Source organism: Halichoerus grypus, chromosome 15 (genome assembly GCF_964656455.1).
Source record: "Halichoerus grypus chromosome 15, mHalGry1.hap1.1, whole genome shotgun sequence".
Lineage (NCBI taxonomy): Eukaryota > Metazoa > Chordata > Mammalia > Carnivora > Phocidae > Halichoerus > Halichoerus grypus.
This window is the reverse complement of record NC_135726.1, coordinates 14,852,288-14,871,144: the sequence shown is the minus strand read 5'-3', so window position 1 is coordinate 14,871,144 and position 18,857 is coordinate 14,852,288. Positions and strand designations below refer to the sequence as shown.

Here is an 18,857-nt window from a genome sequence, read left to right as displayed (position 1 = left end):
GGCAGACATGATAAAGAATATGGTTCTGGATTTTCATTATGCCGACATCCTGATGGGCATATGGTTCTGGGGCAAGGACGTGGGCTTGAGGTGTGGGTCCTGGCTGTGCCTGCAACAGCAGCATGACTTTGGGCAAGTGACTTAAAATAAAAATTAAGCACCTCTTACAAGGAAGAAGTGGGTCCTGTGCGTGTTCAGTATCCCCTCCATGTTATAATTTCTGTATATCACAGTTTTCTTTATTGTCAGCTAGGGATTCCTCTTTGGGGTTTGGGGGGTGTCGCAGGGAGTGTGGGGCAGGCAGGGTTGGTTGTAAGGAGAGAAATGTCAAATAGGTAAATTCAGTAGACCTTCATTTCTATTCCTAATCGCAAACCTTAACTCGTTTGAAAAGTAATGGTAAGACTAGCCTTATTGTAAAGGCTAACTATGCATCAGGCACTGAATTAAGCACTTCCTATGAATTATCCATATCCTATTGAATCCTCCCAGCAGTGCTCTGCCTAAGTTCTTTTATTGTCCCAGTATTGCATGTGAGTAAACGGAGACCACACAGTGTATATAACTTGCCCTGGGTAGCACAGTTAGGGTTTTCCACCGGGCTGCCTCAATCCGGAGTGCACCTTAAACCACCATTATTGGCAACATATTGGCGTGAAGTTGGAGGACACCCTAGAGTGGCATGTAGATGGCGGCCCTTATTTTTATTTGGGATTTGATATCTGTGAGAACTGGAAAGTAGTGCTAGGGAAGAAATGCCTCATTATGAGTGGGGAAGGTTACTGTAACCAGTGTCTTATCCTAGTGAAGGGGTAATTTTCAGATCCTAGGAGCTTTTGGTAGATTCTGGAGGGCAGTCAGTTTGATGTTAGCCTTGTGGGACCCACTTTGTGATTTCACCCACCACATACCTCCTTCAGCTTCTGAGCTCTGTGTGTAGATGCTCGTTTGACCCTCAGGGAAACTAGCCCTAATTTGGCTTACATACGACCTCATGCTCTGATGGGCCCCTTCCTTTGGGAGAACCCCTACATACCTGGTAAGCTCCCTCTCCTTTCTGGAGTTTCGCTAACAGAGGGGAATGAAATCTATTATGGGAAGGCATCAGCATTCCACGAGAGACCATGTTTGGATTTCTCGTTGTCCGTTTCCTTTGAGGATGTGCTGTATGTCTCTCAAGGAAATACTGGAATTGAGACTTCTGAATCAGGAGATGTCATTCAGGAAAGGGAAAAGATGCAGGGATGGGAAGTCTCGCCTTCGGCCTTGGAGCTCAGATACAGAGAGTGAACACTCATGGCTTGTCCAGGGCAAAAGGAGTCTGGCCTAGAAACCAGAAAATAGGTCAGAGTAACGTTAAATGGATTGATCTAAGGGAACATTTTTACTTCCTTTCACTTTCTCTTATAAATCATGGTTGGGGCTTGTATCTTATGGTGTCTGCAGGGCTCCGACAGTGAAATAGGACTAAATTAGCATGTGCCAAGGATGAGGGCATGAGTGGGTGAAAAGCCAACATTAAACAGAAAATACATATATATTTAGGTTGACCTTCTGGAAGCTTTCCTAGGAATGTGACGTTAAGTTTGAAACTGTAACACAACCACTGATTAAAAAATTAACTGCCTCCATTCCCGGTCGCATTGCACCTGCAACGATTTATTTTTTTTAAGCATCCAAGGTGAATACCTGGGTGTGGGGAATCTCATGTTCCAGAGCGCCCCTGCGGTCAGCGCCGTGGAGCTGGGCGGCTGTGGACTTGGCATCAAGCCCCAGCTTCCAGTCCTGTTTCTTCCATACTCCGTGAGACCTTGCGGGGAGTCACATGACCTCTCCGAGTTTTGGGTTTCTCCAAGGACAGGAGCCAAAGGCTACCTGCCTCGTGGGGATGGGCCGTAAGGAGAAGAGAACAAGTCGCTGTGGGTGTCTTCTCAGCGCTAAATGTCGAGAACGGGCACAGCACCCACTTACACCTTCCTTATTTCACCTCACAATGTGGGGAGTTAGTAAACTAACTCTGGACTCTCATCTTCCCATTCCTCCTCACTGGAAGTGCTGAGGATGGTTATAGTTCTTGCCCAGAGGGCAGAAGCTGGGGCCCCTGGCAGGCTGTGGTTTATAATTTCACCTCCAGAGGCCCGATGTAAGAGTGGCCACCTCCATCCGGGACCTCCGTTTTATGGACTGGGGTGCCCTTCCACCTGCCCTTGGCTGGATGCACTTCAGATGCACCTCAACAGGTGTCTTGGGGTTCCTTCTGCATGCCCGCTGTGGGGCTTCTTCTCTGCTCAGCAGGAGGCGGCTGGTAGCCCCTAGGGTAGCCTATTTGCTCGGAGGGGTGCCTGAGAGCTGCTTTGCCCCATGCATCACAGAGGTTCACTTGCCCGAGGAGTGGAGCTGCATTGTGTGCATGGGAAAGTGTGAGGGGGTAGGTGAGGGTGTGTTTATAGTAACAGGTGTTCCTCCCCTGAGGAAGCTTCATTATGAGTCCTGTGTGTTTTCACTTGTGAATGTGTGTGTGTGAATGTACTTTGTCCATTTCTACTTTAAAGGGAAGGCTTTGACAAAACCTAATCAATATTTTGCATTCCATGCATGAAGAACCAGATGTTAGAAGTTTCCATCACTGGGGAGGAGGAAGGAGCGGGGCCCCGCCAGATTTACAGAAATCAATGTTCTCTGACAGAAGTTGGTTAGTTTTCCTGGGAAACAAGTAACAGGAACACATTTTTTTGATTTTCACGATGAATTATTTTCTAACAAGAGCCCTCTTTTCCTCCCTTTGACTTCCAGTTTGTTGGCCAGGGTGAACGAGCGCAACATATTAATGGGGTCGAATCCTACAAAGTAACGCGGGCTGGCTTCTTTTCTCTCCTTTCTTTTTTAATTATTAATTTGCTTTTTGCTCTTGGATTTACGTGCCAGGCTCATTATTGGAGGTGCTTCTTATTACAATGAGGGCTTTTCCTCTCTGAGCTCTCTCCTCCCCCACCCCCAACATGCCAGACCCAGAAGGGAAGATGGGGGGCATTAGATGTTTCCATGTCCGGGAACAGGAGCATCACCTTGCAGCTAAATCCAGATGGGACAAGCATTTTGAAAGAGCTCCAGCAAGATCAGAAAGAGGTTCAGGAAGAGGTCCCTGAGCAATACGAGTGAGTCCACACTCCCTTGTTTTCAGTATAAAATACTGGCCGCCAGTGTGTGTGAGTCAAGTTCCAAGTTGCTCACGGTGAGGACAGTCTGTTACCTGCCACATGGAGGTAATTTGGAGAAGTTGGAGATCGTTGGGCTCTTCTTCCATGAATGAGTCAAACTGGATACTTATTTCCTTCTTAGAGGTCAGTGTACTTCTTTGAGTCTTCAGAAAGTAAATCATATTGCCAAGTGTGGAAGTCTCTCTCTTTGGAAAGGACCGTATGTTTGCAGTTCATATACCCCAGTGTTTTGCGAGCACTTTTTAAACCAGCCGGTGACATTGAGGAAAATCACGGGAACCCTTAGGCAGGTTCAAGGGGTCATAGGTCCCTGGCCCCAGTGAGTTGGGGTAGACCTCAGTTGCCACCATTCTTTAGCTAAGTCGATTTTTCTTTCTTGATTTATTAGTTGGTCGTGCGTCTTCATCATTATGAGTTTGTAGATAGAGGGCAGTTTTTCTTGACTAAGCCCGTGATTTTCACGGGTCCAGCTGGTATAGTCTCACAAGGTTATTCAAGCCAAAGGGATGCCCTCCTCACATCCCCTTGGCATGTCCTCTAAGTCACCAGTGTCACGGTCTTAATCATCTGCAGGTTAAGGCCCTGGGGTAGGGCGTGTTCTGTGTGTGTGTGTGTGTGTGTGTGTGTTAGCGCAGGGTGGGATGGGTTGCGGCACTTAGAAGGGAATCAGAACCAAACCTTGCCCACTGGGCATAGCAGCCGGTTTTCTTGGGGTCCATGTGAACCAAATCGTGCACGCCAGATAGCACACTCGGGCACAGTTGAAGTCGTTGCTTTGTTTCCCTTTTCAAGCCGTATACCCAGCCTGATCGAGGTAAGCAGCTAAGAGTCTTGAATGCAGAGTAAAGAGAAGTGGAAAAAGGAAAGTAAAACCTGGGTCCCCCTCCCCAAGAATGGGAGGGCTCTGCAGTAGACAGGGAGAGGGCTGGGGAGTTGAGGATTTGTGTGGGAGAAAAATGTCCTGCCTGGCGAGAAGAGCAAGAACTCTGAAAGGAGGCAGCTCCTTTATTGAGTGTTCCACTGGGACTTGTGCCTTGGTGGATTCTTCATATATTACAGTGAATTTAATTAAATACATTGGGATCCCAATTGAGGGTATTCTAATTAGCTGGGTCAGGAACAAATTAGACTCTCTCCTTCTCCAGATGAAAACATCTACTCTCTTCTGCAGGGCAAGCGTGTCCTTGGCTGACTGGCTTGCCCTGGTGGGGTCCTCACTGGCCTCCCCAGCCCCAGCGCCTCCCGCTGCTTCTGATGAGGCAGGTTCCCCGGGTGGAATCCTGGGGATAGAGCCAGTGCCACTTGGGAGGGAGAGGGCATCTGGCCAGCAGGTCGGGGCGTTGACCAGCTCAAGACCTGGGAAATGACCACATGGTGTGGAGAAGGTCACAGAGGGCAGGACCCTAACTGCTAGCTTTGGGTCCCTGTTTGCTCCAGGCTGGACGGCTTGAGAGGTACTGAGTGAGAACTTATAAAATTTGGTTAAGAACAGGATCTTTGACACGCAGGTAGACTCAGGTTGTGAGCCTAATTTTGGGTTGGGGTGTAACCTTTATAAGCAGGTGTTTCCTGACAACCAAAAAATGGTTTATTCTGGATTTTTTTTCCTTTTTTTTTTTTTAATGTGTTAAAGAATAAGCCTGGAGTTCAAAAGCCAGCTTGGAATTTTGAATTGAGCTTTTGTGCAAGCCTCTAAGAGAAGACACTAAATATTCCCTAGACCAGGATCAGAGGAGGAGGCCTTGGCTCTGTTCACCTCGTTTCCTCTACCATTTGTAGCGTGTGTCCATTTCCCTTCCAAAATGGCTCTCAAATGGCAGACAGAAGAACTCCTCATGGCATAAGAGATTGCCATTGGTCATCATGAGTGCGAGTGTAGAATGGTTTTGGAACGTTTTCATCTTACTATTTTTAAATCAGGAGTTCCCCAGTATGATGTTCATGACAATTCAGGATTTATATAGTTCTATTACCCAAGAGCCCATGGATTTGAGGACAAAAGACTTTTGACATCTCAACTCCCATCCAACTCTTTTTTGGCCATGTTATCCTCTCTTCTGGCTCAGAGATTGGAAACTCCAGCCATTTGGAAAGGAACCTTCATATCCATATTAAAATTTTATGTTTAAGATCCAGTGCCTTATTGCAAGGAAATCCTGTCTCACAGGAAGGTAATGGGAATTTGGGGCTAAAGCTCTAGTGATTCCTGTTCTGATTTCATAGTTGATAATATTACCGAAATCCCTTGGTAATACTTATTGCTTTGGATTCCATGGCTGTTTTCTCTGTTATCTTGTATTTCATCAGTTGTTGTTGAAACTCTAATAAATGTAATTCTTTTGGTTTCAGTGACCCAAAACAATGGTATACATTTCCTTGTAGGGGCTCTTGTAAAGTTTCCTGCTCCTTAATCCCAAGCCAAACCCTTGCTCCCAGGAATATCTTAGTCCACTTTCTGGCTTTTTTGGGGGGGACTTTGTGGAGAGGTCGGGGAGAATGAACATGGGCAAGCTCATCCTTTTCCTTTACATCTAGCCCACTAGACCCTCCTCCTCCCCAGGCTTGCAGCCTCAGGAAAACAGGGCTTTGGTGCATTCCACCCTCCCGAAATCCTCTGCAAGGAGCGTTGTCTCAGACCAGGCAAACAGAGGATAAACTGTTTAAAAAAAAAAAATCCGCTCAAATTTATTTCAAGAAAAGTAGCTTTTTTTAAATTATGTTAATCACCATACATTACATCATTAGTTTTTGATGTAGTGTTCCATGATTCATTGTTTGCGTATAACACCCAGTGCTCCATGCAGTACGTGCCCTCTTTAATACCCATCACCAGGCTAACCCATTCCCCCACCCCCCTCCCCTCTAGAACCCTCAGTTTGTTTCTCAGAGTCCATAGTCTCTCATGGTTCATCTCCCCCTCTGATTTCCACCCCCTTCATTCCCTTCCTTCTATCTTCTTCTTTTTTTTTTTTTTTAACATATAATGTATTATTTGTTTCAGAGGTACAGGTCTGTGATTCATCAGTCTTACACAATTCACAGCGCTCACCATAGCACATACCCTCCCCAATGTCCATCACCCAGCCACCCCATCCCTCCCACCCCCCACCACTCCAACAACCCTCAGTTTGTTTCCTGAGATTAAGAATTCCTCATATCAGTGAGGTCATATGATACACGTCTTTCTCTGATTGACTTATTTCACTCAGCATAATACCCTCTAGTTCCATCCACGTCGCTGCAAATGGCAAGATTTCATTCCTTTTGATGGCTGCATAATATTCCATTGTATATATATACCACATCTTCTTTATCCATTCATCTGTCGATGGGCATCTTGGCTCTTTCCACAGTTTGGCTGTTGTGGACATTGCTGCTATAAACATCGGGGTGCACGTACCCCTTCGGAAAAGTAGCTTTTTATTATCAGTCGTTATAGTTGCCTTACCAGTTAACATTGAGCTCGCTGGTTCTTCAGACCCCTTCCGGTTGTGAAATTCTTTTAGGGTGGCTGTTCCTGGTTGGGGTGTCACGTTGTTGCAAAGCTCTGCTCCTGAGTGTGTCACATCACCCATTTGGGGCTAAAGAAGGGATTGTTGTCTGTTGGTAACTATGAAGTCCTTCACATTTTTACCTATACCTTGGCCTCAGAGCAAGAGTTATTATGGATTGGTTTAGCCAGTTTACATGATTGAGAACCTGGGCCTCCTCCCTCCCCTCCCCCACAGTAATTTATCTGCGACATTGGTGCATTCATATTTCCTCTTGCACTAAGGCTCAAACGTGCTTCTAGAATTTTCATACTTTTCCAGTGAACAAAATATACACCCATGAGCACCTGAGCCGCAGAGCTGTGTCATTTGATAGGAAGTGCTGGTAGGGCCACTCTGGTATTTTTAATATTGGATGGAGTGCAGGGCATTCTAACTGCTCTGCCTTCTCAGGGTCTCAAATTATAATCTGTATAAGAAGGCTGTCCGAGCAGGATGAGCAACAGTTTTCATGACGTGGGCCCTGCATGGGACAAGCACAGGTCAGAAAGGAGAGGAACAACACAAATTATTTCCAAGGCATCTGTTGTGTCTTCTCTGCAGGTCCTTGGACCAGGCTCTGGGGTCTGGGGCTGTGAGTGCAGAGAAAGCGGGTAATAACATAAGCACATAAAACACATGATCTGAGTTTCCTCCTCCAAAAGGATTCTGGGGGATGGGAGACCTTGGTTCTAGTTCTCTCTCTGTCTCCCACTAACTAGCTGGGTTACCTTGGATCATTGACTTAAGTTTTCTGGAATTGTTTCCCCTGCTTTATGTGCAGCCGATGGAAAAATTCCCTCTTCTCCTAAAATGGGTCATTTGTAATGAAGGACATATCCTTTCTATACCAGGAGCATGTCACTTCCCCAACAGTTAGTGAAAAGGGCCCATAGCTTTCATCGTATTCTGAGGCACAAAAAGTTTGTGGATTTTGTCCTTGGATAATCTCTGAGTCTTCTACACACGGAAGTCTGGGGTCCGCTAACTGTTTCCATGACCTCTCCTGTCCTTGCACCCCTCACTTTAATCCTGTGTGTGCCTGTTTTCTGCCAGCTTTGGGGCCTCCTTGTTCTGGAATCAGTACTGTACCTACACAAACACAAGAAAGGGTGTAATTTTGACCATCTGATGCACTACAGCCAAATGACCTTCAGATGTTGACAGGGAACCAGTCTGGAGAAGTTTATTTTTCTGTCATTTTTTTTTTTTTTTAATCCAAAGGAAAATCTAATTTTCGTTTCTCCTCATAGACTGTGGTTCTAAGTATAAAAACTTGACCTGTCATTCCTGTGAAAAAGCCAGACGGCAGCTTTGGCTTTGTGTTAGTGACCTGGGATTCGGTACAGGGAGGGTGACCCTTTGGCGGTCACCTAAAGCAGGGTTTGGCTAACTTTTTCGGCAAAGGGCTAGATAGTAATAGTTGAGGCTTTGTGGGACATGCTGTCTCTGTTGCAGCGACTCAAACTCTGGTGCTTTGAAAGCAGAGACTACGCAGATGCACGGAGGTGGCTGTGTTCGGTTAAAACTTCATTTACAAAAATAGGCAGCAGGTTGGATTTGGCCCGTGAGCCACTGTTTGCCAGCCCTCATCTAAATAAAGCAGGACGCTCTGGAGGGTGAGAGGGGGAACCTTTGATTATCGTGCCAGGAAGACCCAGGTGGCATGGGGAGGGTCCGATCCATCAGCAGCAGCCCTGTGAAAAGCCACAGGGGAGGAGGGGGGGCACTGGGGGGACATGGGAACGAGAGTCCGCCGGCTGCTGGTCCTTGGAGGGAGGTACACTGGTGGAAACGGACCCACCCCTCCGAGGAGTCTCAGCACCGGGCTGCGGCCGGTCCAGGGCGGGCGCGTGGCGGTGGCGGTGGCGGGCTCCGAGGGGCTTACCCACGGCGTGTCCCTCTCCTCTGCCCTCACAGCACCTGCAGCAGCACGAGAGCGGAGTGGAGGGCGAGAGCTGCTACTACCACTGCGTCCTGTGCAACTACTCCACCAAGGCCAAGCTCAACCTCATCCAGCATGTGCGCTCCATGAAGCACCAGCGCAGCGAGAGCCTGCGCAAGCTGCAGCGGCTGCAGAAGGGCCTTCCGGAGGAGGACGAGGACCTGGGGCAGATCTTCACCATCCGCAGGTGCCCCTCCACCGAGCCGGGTGAGTGGTCTCGCAGGCCCGGGAGGCCCAGGGTGGGGGAGCCTGTGGCTGGCTGCTACTGGTTCTCGTGTCCGTCACCGACCTCACAGGGGACCCTTGTGTTCCAGAGGGAACATGGCGAGCATTCGTGCCCTTTCTTTTTTTTTTTTTAAACCAAAGGAACTCAGCACCGCTTTTCTTCAGGTGTCACGGGCTGCTGCCCAGGGAGCAGGACACCTGGAGATGTTTTGTCATGTTTTGTCCCCTGTCCCCCAATTCCTCTGGTTCTAGACTCCACATTCAGTGTGTTGCTTCAGAGGGACATAAAGCAAATGCCAAATGATGTCAGTCTCGGTGGTAAGAATGGGCGGTTTGTGGCCCCAAGTCCGGCGTGGAAGATTGAACTTCAGAGAGGATCCCATACAGCCAATGCTTGCTGTAAACATGTTCACTGGGTTCAAGGGTGGGCTCTGCGAGTCATGGCCCCGCACCTCCTGCTTGTCCGCAAAGAGTCGGGGCCTTCTGGGGGGACCTCTCCACTTTCTGCCCCCGTTCCTGTCCTGTCCTCCAACTGCAGGTGCCTCGTTCCAGTCCACGCCTCAGCTTACCATAGCCTCTCTCCCCCCATCATCAGACCACCCTTGAGAGTTCACCATTGACCTTGGATTTACCCAATCCAGTAGCTACCTGCTAGGACGCCTTCTTTTCTTTCTGTGGTCTCTGGAAGTATTGCCCAGTCCTGTCCCGCAGCTCCCTTCCCTGGGCTCCCAGCCTGTGTTTCTCTCTTGTCCTCCTGCTTTTCATGAGCATCCTTCCATGCCTGTCCCTGGCTTGTGGTCCACAGTCTGCCCCACATGCTGGCGTCAGCCGGGCATTAGGCCCTGGCCTTTGGCTCCCGGCCTTTTAAAGCTTTGATCTCCTGGCGTTACCAGATGCTGTCACGTAGGTCCCCGGATTTCTCGTTGGTGCCACGGCATAGACTCTGAGCTCACCACTGTCCCCTCCAGACTTACTCTCCTGGTGGCACGCTGTTACCCCGGCTGGCCACACTGGAGACTCAGGGCTTTCCTTCATCCGCCCATCACCCGCTGCACCCTTTGCCACCGAGCTGTAGTGGCCCAGTGGGGTTTTTAATCTTAATTTTACCAAATTTCACATTTTTATAGTTTCTAAAGGCAACAAGTTATAGAAACGTAATGAAAAAATGGCATGACCCTCCCTCTCCCATATCCCCGTGCCCAGAGCAATAGCTTTCAACTTCCACTTGTTTCTTTTGCTACTCTTGTTATTTCCATATTTCTCAGTGTGCTTCTACTACCATTTTGTTTTTTTGTTGTTGTTGTTTTAGACATTCCCTGTTGGCTTTCTACTCTGAAAGATGAGGATTTCACTAGTACACCGTTCTACAAATCACACACTCCTCCTCACACACACCCCACGCACAGACTAACACACAGACACCCCAAACTCCATACACACACATACACACACACACCATCCCTCCACCCCCTACACCACACTCCCCAGCCCTCCCTGCATACCCAGTCTTCCCCTCCCTCCGTCTTCCATGATGATTAAATAATAATTTGGGGTTATATTAATATTCAGTGTTTTCGTTATTCTGACTCTATAAATATTAATCACAGCTGAGCCATGTAGAGTTTTATAATTTCATTTACCTTCTTGTACAACTTTTTATTTTCCCTGGTTTTCTAGGTACCTATGATTAATTCATGGCTAGCCCTCTGCCAGAGTAGACATTTCCTAATCTCTGAAGGCCCTGCCAGATCAGTTGCTCTCTCAGCTTCGTTCTTCCCTGGAGGTGTCCCTCCTGAGCCCCTGCAGACCCCTGTGCCCCTGCCCTGCCCCCATCCCCCAGCTGCTCCTTTGCTCTTTTTTTTTCCAAGTAAATGAAATGACCGGATATCCGGAAGTGGGAGACTGTGTCCTCCCTGCTGGAGTAGCTGAGGTTTCATTATCACCGTGGAAAAGCGAGTCCTCCTGGCAGGCTGGGTGAATCATTTCTTCGGGAACGAGGATCATTTCTTGGGTACCAGGATAATTTTCATCACCTCTGCATCACTGCAAAACTGTCCTTTCCCGTTTGATTTTCAAATGCCCCTTCTGGTTAAAGTTCACATGTCGTAATCTCTGGGGCTTCTGGTTGGTGTGTGTGCACATCTCTCCATGTGTGCGCGCTCAGGAGCGGGGGATGAGACCGGCGCCCACAGACCCATCTGTCCCCTTGTGCCATCTGGCTGTGGGGGTCCCCGTTCTCCACATTTTGGCCTCTGTGTGATCCTGCCATTCCCATTATTTTGCTGTAAAGTCATTTTATAGGATTCTCCTTCCTCCACCCATAAATGCAGACCTATTTATTTCAGGGTTGGGTTTTTCGTTGTTGTTGTTTTTAAATTTTTCTTTTTCTTTTTCTTTTTTCTTTCTTTCTTTTTGCCAGCTCTGCACACGTCATTGTTTTAATCTTCTGTTAAAAGCTGGTCCCTTTCACCCTTCAATTCTTTCTTTCACTCTACTCAGAATTCCCTTTTTATTAATGAGGTGCCCCAAACTAAATAGTGTACAGCTGCCATTTCACCCGGGGTCTATGGACTGGAACAAACAGTTCCCTGTTTTATAATGTAATACTCCTATTTATGCAGTCCGCTCGGAATTGCTTTCTTACACCATGGCCTTCTGGGTTTCTCTCGTTTAATGCGTATTAGGAGTTATTTTTCCCCCTGAAGTGTATGAGCAACTTTAGTCTAGATGATAGACTTCCTTTCTGTATTTCAAAATCCTTTTGTATTGTCTTTGGCCTGAAGTCATGTTTTTGCTCTCCACCCTCCTCCCTCCCCACCCTGCGCCCTCCTCCCACTCGCGCTCGGGCTACGTCCGTACTCCTCAATCATGACAAAAGGACAAATTATTAGGTAATATTCACATTGACATTAAAAGTAACTGGGTGCCCTTTCAGAAACCCCTTTATGACAACTCATCTTAAAATATATCCTCCCTCCCCCCAGGGATTGGCTTTTAACTTCTTGAAAGAATGTTTTTTAAGAAAAGGGACATTGTGGACCTCACAGAATGAAGGTCATCAACTTCAAATTTATCAACAGAGACTTGATCCTATATTCCCGGTTTTCTCTTCTCTCACGTAAGGGTCAGGACATTAATCTTCAGTGGGAAACGTCATTCGTGTAGTGTAAGGAAGCCTCGGGGAGTCTTTGAGCACCGTTTGGGGACTCTGCTTGTTCTGACTGTGAGCTGCACGTAACTGGTGTGCTGTCTAGAGTTTTCTCTACTGGCCTCCTGTCAACATCTCGTTAAAGGACGGTGGTCTTTCTTCCCTCCTCTCCTCCTCTGCTGTCCATGCACCAGAAAGTTTTACAGCAGAAATCCCTTTCTTTTCTTCTCTGAGCTCAGTCTCCTGTCCCCTTCTGCAGGTACCCAGACTTCCCTTGCTGCGGCTGGTGGAGAGAACACTAGAAGAGTTTCTTCCCGATGGTGGGCAAACATAGCCTTTCAAATTTTACCTGTTCCCTTAAGTCAGTATGTTTTCCAGTCAGTCCAGCTTACTGCCTACTCTGCCAACCCAGGTGAATTTGGAAGTATGGAGAAGGAAACACTGGAGGTCTCCGCTGCCCTTCACCTCTTTGTGGTCGTGGTCAGGGTTCACCCCTGTCACCGATCACGTAACCCCCAGAGAGGCCTCATGGCCAGACATAAACCATCGAGGTCCTGCCCTGCACCAGAGGGCCAAGTCTCGGTTGTTGGAGGTGCGCTAATAATTAGGCTACTGTCCCCTACGTGGTCCTGCATGGGGTCAAGCTTTACCCTTACGTCAGTGGGCGAGCCACGTCCTATATCGTATCATCTTTAACCCAGTGTGATAGTTTTGTGGTTATGCTTGCCACTCTCACCCCCACACTAGAAAGGCAGGCAGGCAGACAGACAGACACACAGTGGGCCTTCCCATTTAAAAAATGACTTGGAGGGCGCCTGGGTGGCTCAGTCGGTTAAGCGGCTGCCTTCGGCTCGGGTCATGATCCCAGGGTCCTGGGATCGAATCCCGCATCAGGCTCCCTGCTCTGCGGGGAGCCTGCTTCTCCCTCTCCCTCTGCCTACTTGTGTTCTCTCTCTATCTCTCTGTCTCTCTGTCAAATAAAATCTTTAAAAAAAAAAAAAATGACTTGGAAATACACAGCTCAGAGCAAAGGGAGTAACTTAAACAGATGAGGTCTCCCCCCACCTCCCAGTCTCCCCTGGCCTGGTTGTGTGGTTGTTGTCTTGAGTGTATGTTCTGCAAGACCACGTAGCGTCTGGACTTTGTTGCGATTTGGTCTCGTTTCATCCGCACAACCAGGTAGAGGTAGAGAAGGCCTGTTGTTAGGTCCTGACGCACTGGGTCATGTCTCTCAGTTCCTGTCACTGGCTGTTTACTTCCCCTTAGTTGACCAGAAGCTCTTGAAAGATGGAAAGCTCTCATAGGTGGGTCATGTGTAGGATCAGCTTCCCTGTTTGCTTATTAAAAAGGCATTTCTGGCTCCCGGGTGAAACTGTAGTTAATTTCACTCTATCAGTGCCCCGAGCTTCCAGGAGACAAGAGGCCCTTTGTGCTCCTGCTGTCCCCCTGCCTTCTCCTCCTCCTCTTCCTTTTTTTTCTGTCTCACCCTTGCCTTCACTACTTTTTCCTTCACATAGTCCTAGATCTCCAAACTTTGCCCGCATATAATTGAATGGTTCTCGATCGCGTGCCGTGTACAAGACTGTGTGTGAGTTGGGGGACGCCGCTGACGTCTCCTCTCATCTCTCCATGTGGATTCCCTGGTCGAGACGCCAGCCCAGGCATTCGAGGCGATCAGATGATGACTCAGTTTACAGAGGACGCAACTGTTTGGAGTCTAAGAGAATATTTTGTTTGGGGCGGAAGCTGGCATCCCCCTTTACTGACCCATCTTTGGCGCTCAAGGTCGTGAATTCCTGGGGTTGGGAGGCAGGGGCCGGCCAAGTGATGACCGGGATCTGGTGACAACCCGTACTGAAACACTCACTGGCTTCCCTTGATGGATTATTTTTTCAAATCAACTTTCGGGAAGGTTTGCTGAACTCCTACAGCTTAAGAGAGTAAGAAAATGTTCTCTCTTCAACTTTCTCCTTTTGTTCTGTTTTTATTTTTCAAAATTGGCATAAGGCTGCCCTTCATACTAAGTATGAAGTATGTCTTTTTTTTTTTTATAAGTAGCTAAATTATATGCAATTTTAGTGTAATTTTCCCCATAACATTGATATATGTTATGGCCAGTTCCATAATTCTGAAGCATTGTTTTTGTGAAACCAAACAGCAACGTTCTTTCTTTTTTCCTTTTTACTGTGTCTTGTTGATGGGACTTGGGGAAGGCATAGGGACAACATATTTCTAACTAAAGACATTGCACGTAAAAGCACATCAAACACATTGGAGTGAGTGAAATTTAAAGCACTTACGGAGGAGTGGAGAAAATGTGACTTTATCTGTCTTAAATATATTCCCTGATAAGGACTCTATGGACAATAGGATTGTAAACTTCAGTGTGCTTTTGGGAAAGATGCTTTACAACACACGGATAAAGAGAGATCATGATGGATCAGCACGAAAGAGAGTATGGTATCGTTAAAGGAAAAAATGGAGTTTATGGAATAATGTGATTTGGTTCTGTTCGTTTGATTACTTCGCTTCTCTTTTTGAAAAGTATTTTTCTTAAAGCTTTGAAAGCTTTAAAATAACCAAAAGTTTGTAATTGGGGTCTCTGGCTGCTTCGGGGGTGGGATCTACTTCTGTGGAGTCTGATAGAGCGCCAGGCACATGGCAAGAGCTCACGCGTCCATGGTGCTTGTAGATAAAGACACCAGCATGGTTACTCACAGTATACCAAGGAGTAAGTCTTGGTTCTTTTGTTCATGGAGATAGTTTGCTGTTTGTCCCTGGAAAGCATCCGTAGTTTGATTACTGTCTGATTCTCTTGCATTTTGGATCTACATGGAGAGGACAGGAGTAGTTCTTAGGGTGTACACTGTCTTGTTTTTCTGTTGGAACAGAGTTCCTGATTTGCCTTAATTAGTCCTCTAACAATCTACAAAGGTCAGCGCCAATTGCCTGTTCATTTACATTTGTAATTGTGATGGCTTCTGATTACATATTCCTTGTCTCAGTCCTTCCTCTAAGTATATGCTAGTGTGTCCTCCCCTCTCCTTCCCCCCGTACCCCTCCCCCCCACCCGCCAGACCAGTGTGGAAGCCAGGGATCTGACTCTTCAGACAAGAAACCTTTGTGGTGACGGCCCAGCCTGCTCTCGAACTTCAGCGTCTGTTACGGAAAGGCATCTTCGAGAGGCTGTTGCTTCTAAGTTAGGAATATAATGAAGCCAGAGTCAGGGAAATTACGTTGATACCAGGCAAGAAATCTGAGAGCCATTATCTAGGAGCCTTCTTGAACTGGGTAATTAAGGGCAATTAAACTTTTCTGTTTGCTCTCTGCAAAATAAGCTAATGATCTGGTCTGTTGGAAGGTGGACACGTGCAAAGCACAGTTTCACTGCTCTCCTGTGCTCCTGGTCTGGAAGGGTCTCTCTAAAGAGGATGGGACATCATCATAGTAGTCGCCTGCGCAGTGGGTCCAGAGCCTCCAACCTCCGGTGTCATCTATTTCTTCTCTTTCTTCTCCAGGAGACACTAACATCCACACCAAGACATTGACCTTTTTAGAAATTATTCAAAACCTGTTCTAGATCTGCCATTCACTAGTTGATTTGTTTTCATGGAATGATCAAAGCTGCTAGGGATTTGTTTATTTGTCTTATTTCAGTATAAAACACTGGAGCATACATTGCCCTGTACCGCGGGCTGCCCATATGGCTACACACTGCTGGGCCAGTTAGCCTTGCTCTTGGTCAGTGGCTCTCAGTTGTCCTCCATCCTGTCCTCTTGGGTAGGTAGTCGTGTGTGCCCTCACGGCCACCCAGTGTGACCCACTCTGAGAGGCAGCAACATCATGGCCACTGCCTTCTAGGGAGGCTGCTCCTAAGGGGCACTGCAAAAAAAAAGAAAGAAAAGAAAAAAGGCACCTGCTGGTGGTTATTGGAATTAGGAGAGATGTACGTGTGTGTGTGTGTGTGTGTGTTTTGAGGGTCAGCATTGGGTGGTGCCCTGTTGAAGGGCATGCCCGAGAGCCCCAAAACACAGGAATCCCCAGGGGAGACTTAGAATGACGTATCACACCAAGTGTTACTTTAGTGAAACCTTTATGCCAGCTCACCTCTGCAAAGGGGGGGTATCCAAGGAATTTGAAAGTGTGCACCTTGACCTTGAGGAGAACATGGATGGCTAGCCAGTGAGTGGGTGTTTTTGCTGCGTTGGGGGCTGGAGTTCTGTGCCTGGATTTCATTTGAGGAGAGGGGCCTTGTGATGACCACTGTCTCAGGAAACAGCCCCGCCATGTGTGCAGATCCCTCATCCCAGCCCCTGCACTTAATACCCCTTGTGTTGCCCAAATGTATTTTTCAAGAGAAATAATGACTTGTATTTGTCTTGCCTTTAGAAATGTGCAAAGAATCCATTTCTTGGGCTACTTAGGTTCTATATTAAACTTGTTCCTGACCTTGGTTGGGGGCCAGGGAGGAAACTAGAACATGCATCCCTTTGCTTACAGAAATAGCTCAAAGGCTTCTCAGACTTAGAGATGTTAAGGAACCCCCTTCAAACTGTGACCCAATTATGAGAATTATAGCCACATATGATTTTTTTTTTTAAACATCGACTAGAAGTGAAAAGTTTTCTGTCCTTCCAAATCAGTGTAAGCACTGCCCATAGTTCCCTGATTGTTGGGTCCCTGGGTCCCTCGAGAGCAGCAAGGGAACTTCTCCAGATACGTTGCCTGCCTGTCCAATATGGCAGCAATGGCCACATGGGGCTGTTTAGGCTTAAATCAATTAAAGTCAAATGAAAATTTAAAATTCAGTTTCTCTGTCATACTAGCCAGATTTCAGGTGCGTAATGTGACATGTGGCTTATGGCTACCTTGGTGGACAGTACAGATTTATAGAATAATTGAGTAAGTTCTTTTGGGCAGTGCTGGGAACCTCCCTGGGATCCCTCAGATTTCGGGCAGGCCCAGGCTGGCTTTGAGCTGCATTTTCTAAAACGTTCTTTGGCTTCCATTTTAAAGAACATGGTGCCCACCCCCTACCTGCTTTCTGCCAGGCTGAGTGGGCATATTTTTTATTGCTTTCCCATCTCTCTCTCTGCTTCCTTTTCTCCGTATGAGAGCAGTATACTTTAGAGAGCCATGTAAGCCTCTCAGCAGTGTTGAGGGAGTTTGATCGGGCTTTCCAAAGATGCGTCTTTCAGAGTGCATGTTGAAGGGCTTTTTATAGTCCGTACCTCAAGACTATCTTGAGACCTTTGGTGTATATGTTAACAAAAGGAGCTATTGATTGCTTTTAAAAGATCCTTGACCTTTGCTTCAATTAGAATATTAAAAATTGGACAGTGTATGATTTTTCTTGGAACAGACCCGTTGTTTTAACTTAAAATTTTATCCCAAACTGTCGTCTTCTCATGAAGTCGGAAAAAAAAGAACCTGTGCTCTTTTCTTCCACTGTTTTGAGTGGTTTAAAATCCTGAGCTTAGGACAGAGTTTTTCCTTCTGGACCGCCTTAGTTTGCTTGGGGCTGCCGCAACAAAATACCATGGACAGAGTGGCTTAACTAAGAGAAATTTGTTTTCTTGACGTTCGGAGGCCGGAAGTCCAAGATCCAGTTATTGGCAGGTTTGGTTCCCCCGAGGCCTCTGTCCTCGGCTTGTAGGCAGCCGCCTCCTGTTCTCACGTGTCCTTTCCTCTGCGTTCCTCTCCCTGGCGTCTCTCTGTGTGTCTTATAAGGACACCAGTCAGACTGGTTCAGGGTCCACCCGAACAGCCTCCTTTGACTTGATCACCGTTTCAAAGGCCCTCTCTCCAAAGACACTCACATCTGAGCAACTGAAGGGTTAGGGCTTCAACATAGGAATTTGGGGGGGAACACAATTCAGTCTGTAACTTGGGCTTTCTGAGGACATCTGAGGCCTGTTTCATGTTCCTTTTTCCATGGTCTTCTTGGATGTGGAGGGAGGGTGGGAGTGGTGGTGGACGCGGGGGTAAAGGGAAGTCGAGGAGACGCAGGGCGTCAGTCCCTCCCAGCGCCCCCACAGCTTCCAGCCTCCATCCTCATTGAGGCCCCCGGCCTGTGAGGAAGCAGAGCCAGCTCCTCGGAAGGGGACACCAGAGGGAGGCAGAAGTGCTCGAGGAAACTTGTCAGGTCTGGGGAGGGGTCGGAGCACATGCCCACTGAGCCCGAGTCACCATCTTTTCTCGCCTGTCCTGACACAGCCTCCACTCAGACCTCCTCCTGGGGGGACCCCGGGGAACCACCCCTCCATGAGGAGGGTCACCAGCGGTGTTCTCATGCCCGTGAAACCTGTCAGCATCAATAAAGCTCACCCTTGTTGGGCGCTCCAGCAAGCTGGTTGTGTCGAAGGTGTGTGCGAGGAATTTATAGCCATCGTGACTCCTTACTGTTGCCCATTGGTGCTTTCAGGGGCGAGCGGAACTCATGGGATTTGTGGACAATGTTGGGTAGCCCTGGTTTTTTGGTTTTGTTTTTATTTTGCTCTGGTTGGGGTAAATGCCCCCAGGGCCTTGCCGTATTCTGTGACCTGTTACGGCAGACGATTCTATATGGTATGAATTGGTTGGGCTTCCGTCCAAAGCATTTGGATTGCTGGAAGTACCTGAAGGACTTGGTATTCTTTGCTTTTACCTTACTCTGCGGTGGATACTCCATGCTTGACATTATATAAAGATCCCAGTGCAGAGGTTTTCACCCTTAATAACTTTCATTTAGGGCCTATCCCCATGTGTCCATAGGGTGGGCACATCCTCCTTCCCAATTCTGATCTTTCCAA

General features: G+C 47.6%; 1 protein-coding gene across 4 annotated transcripts in view; it reads left to right on the top strand.

The window, feature by feature from the left end:
• ZFHX3 (zinc finger homeobox 3) overlaps positions 1-18,857 on the top strand; it is a 266,361-nt gene that overhangs the window by 164,597 nt on the left and 82,907 nt on the right. For all 4 annotated transcript variants that reach the window (XR_013444232.1, XM_036073293.2, XM_078063027.1 and 1 more), the window contains exon 4: positions 8,669-8,900. Coding sequence is in view for 3 of the 4 variants with exons in the window: in XM_036073293.2 (XP_035929186.2) it covers positions 8,669-8,900 (232 nt within the window). In the remaining variant the exon portion in view is untranslated. The remainder of the gene's footprint in view (positions 1-8,668; positions 8,901-18,857) is intronic.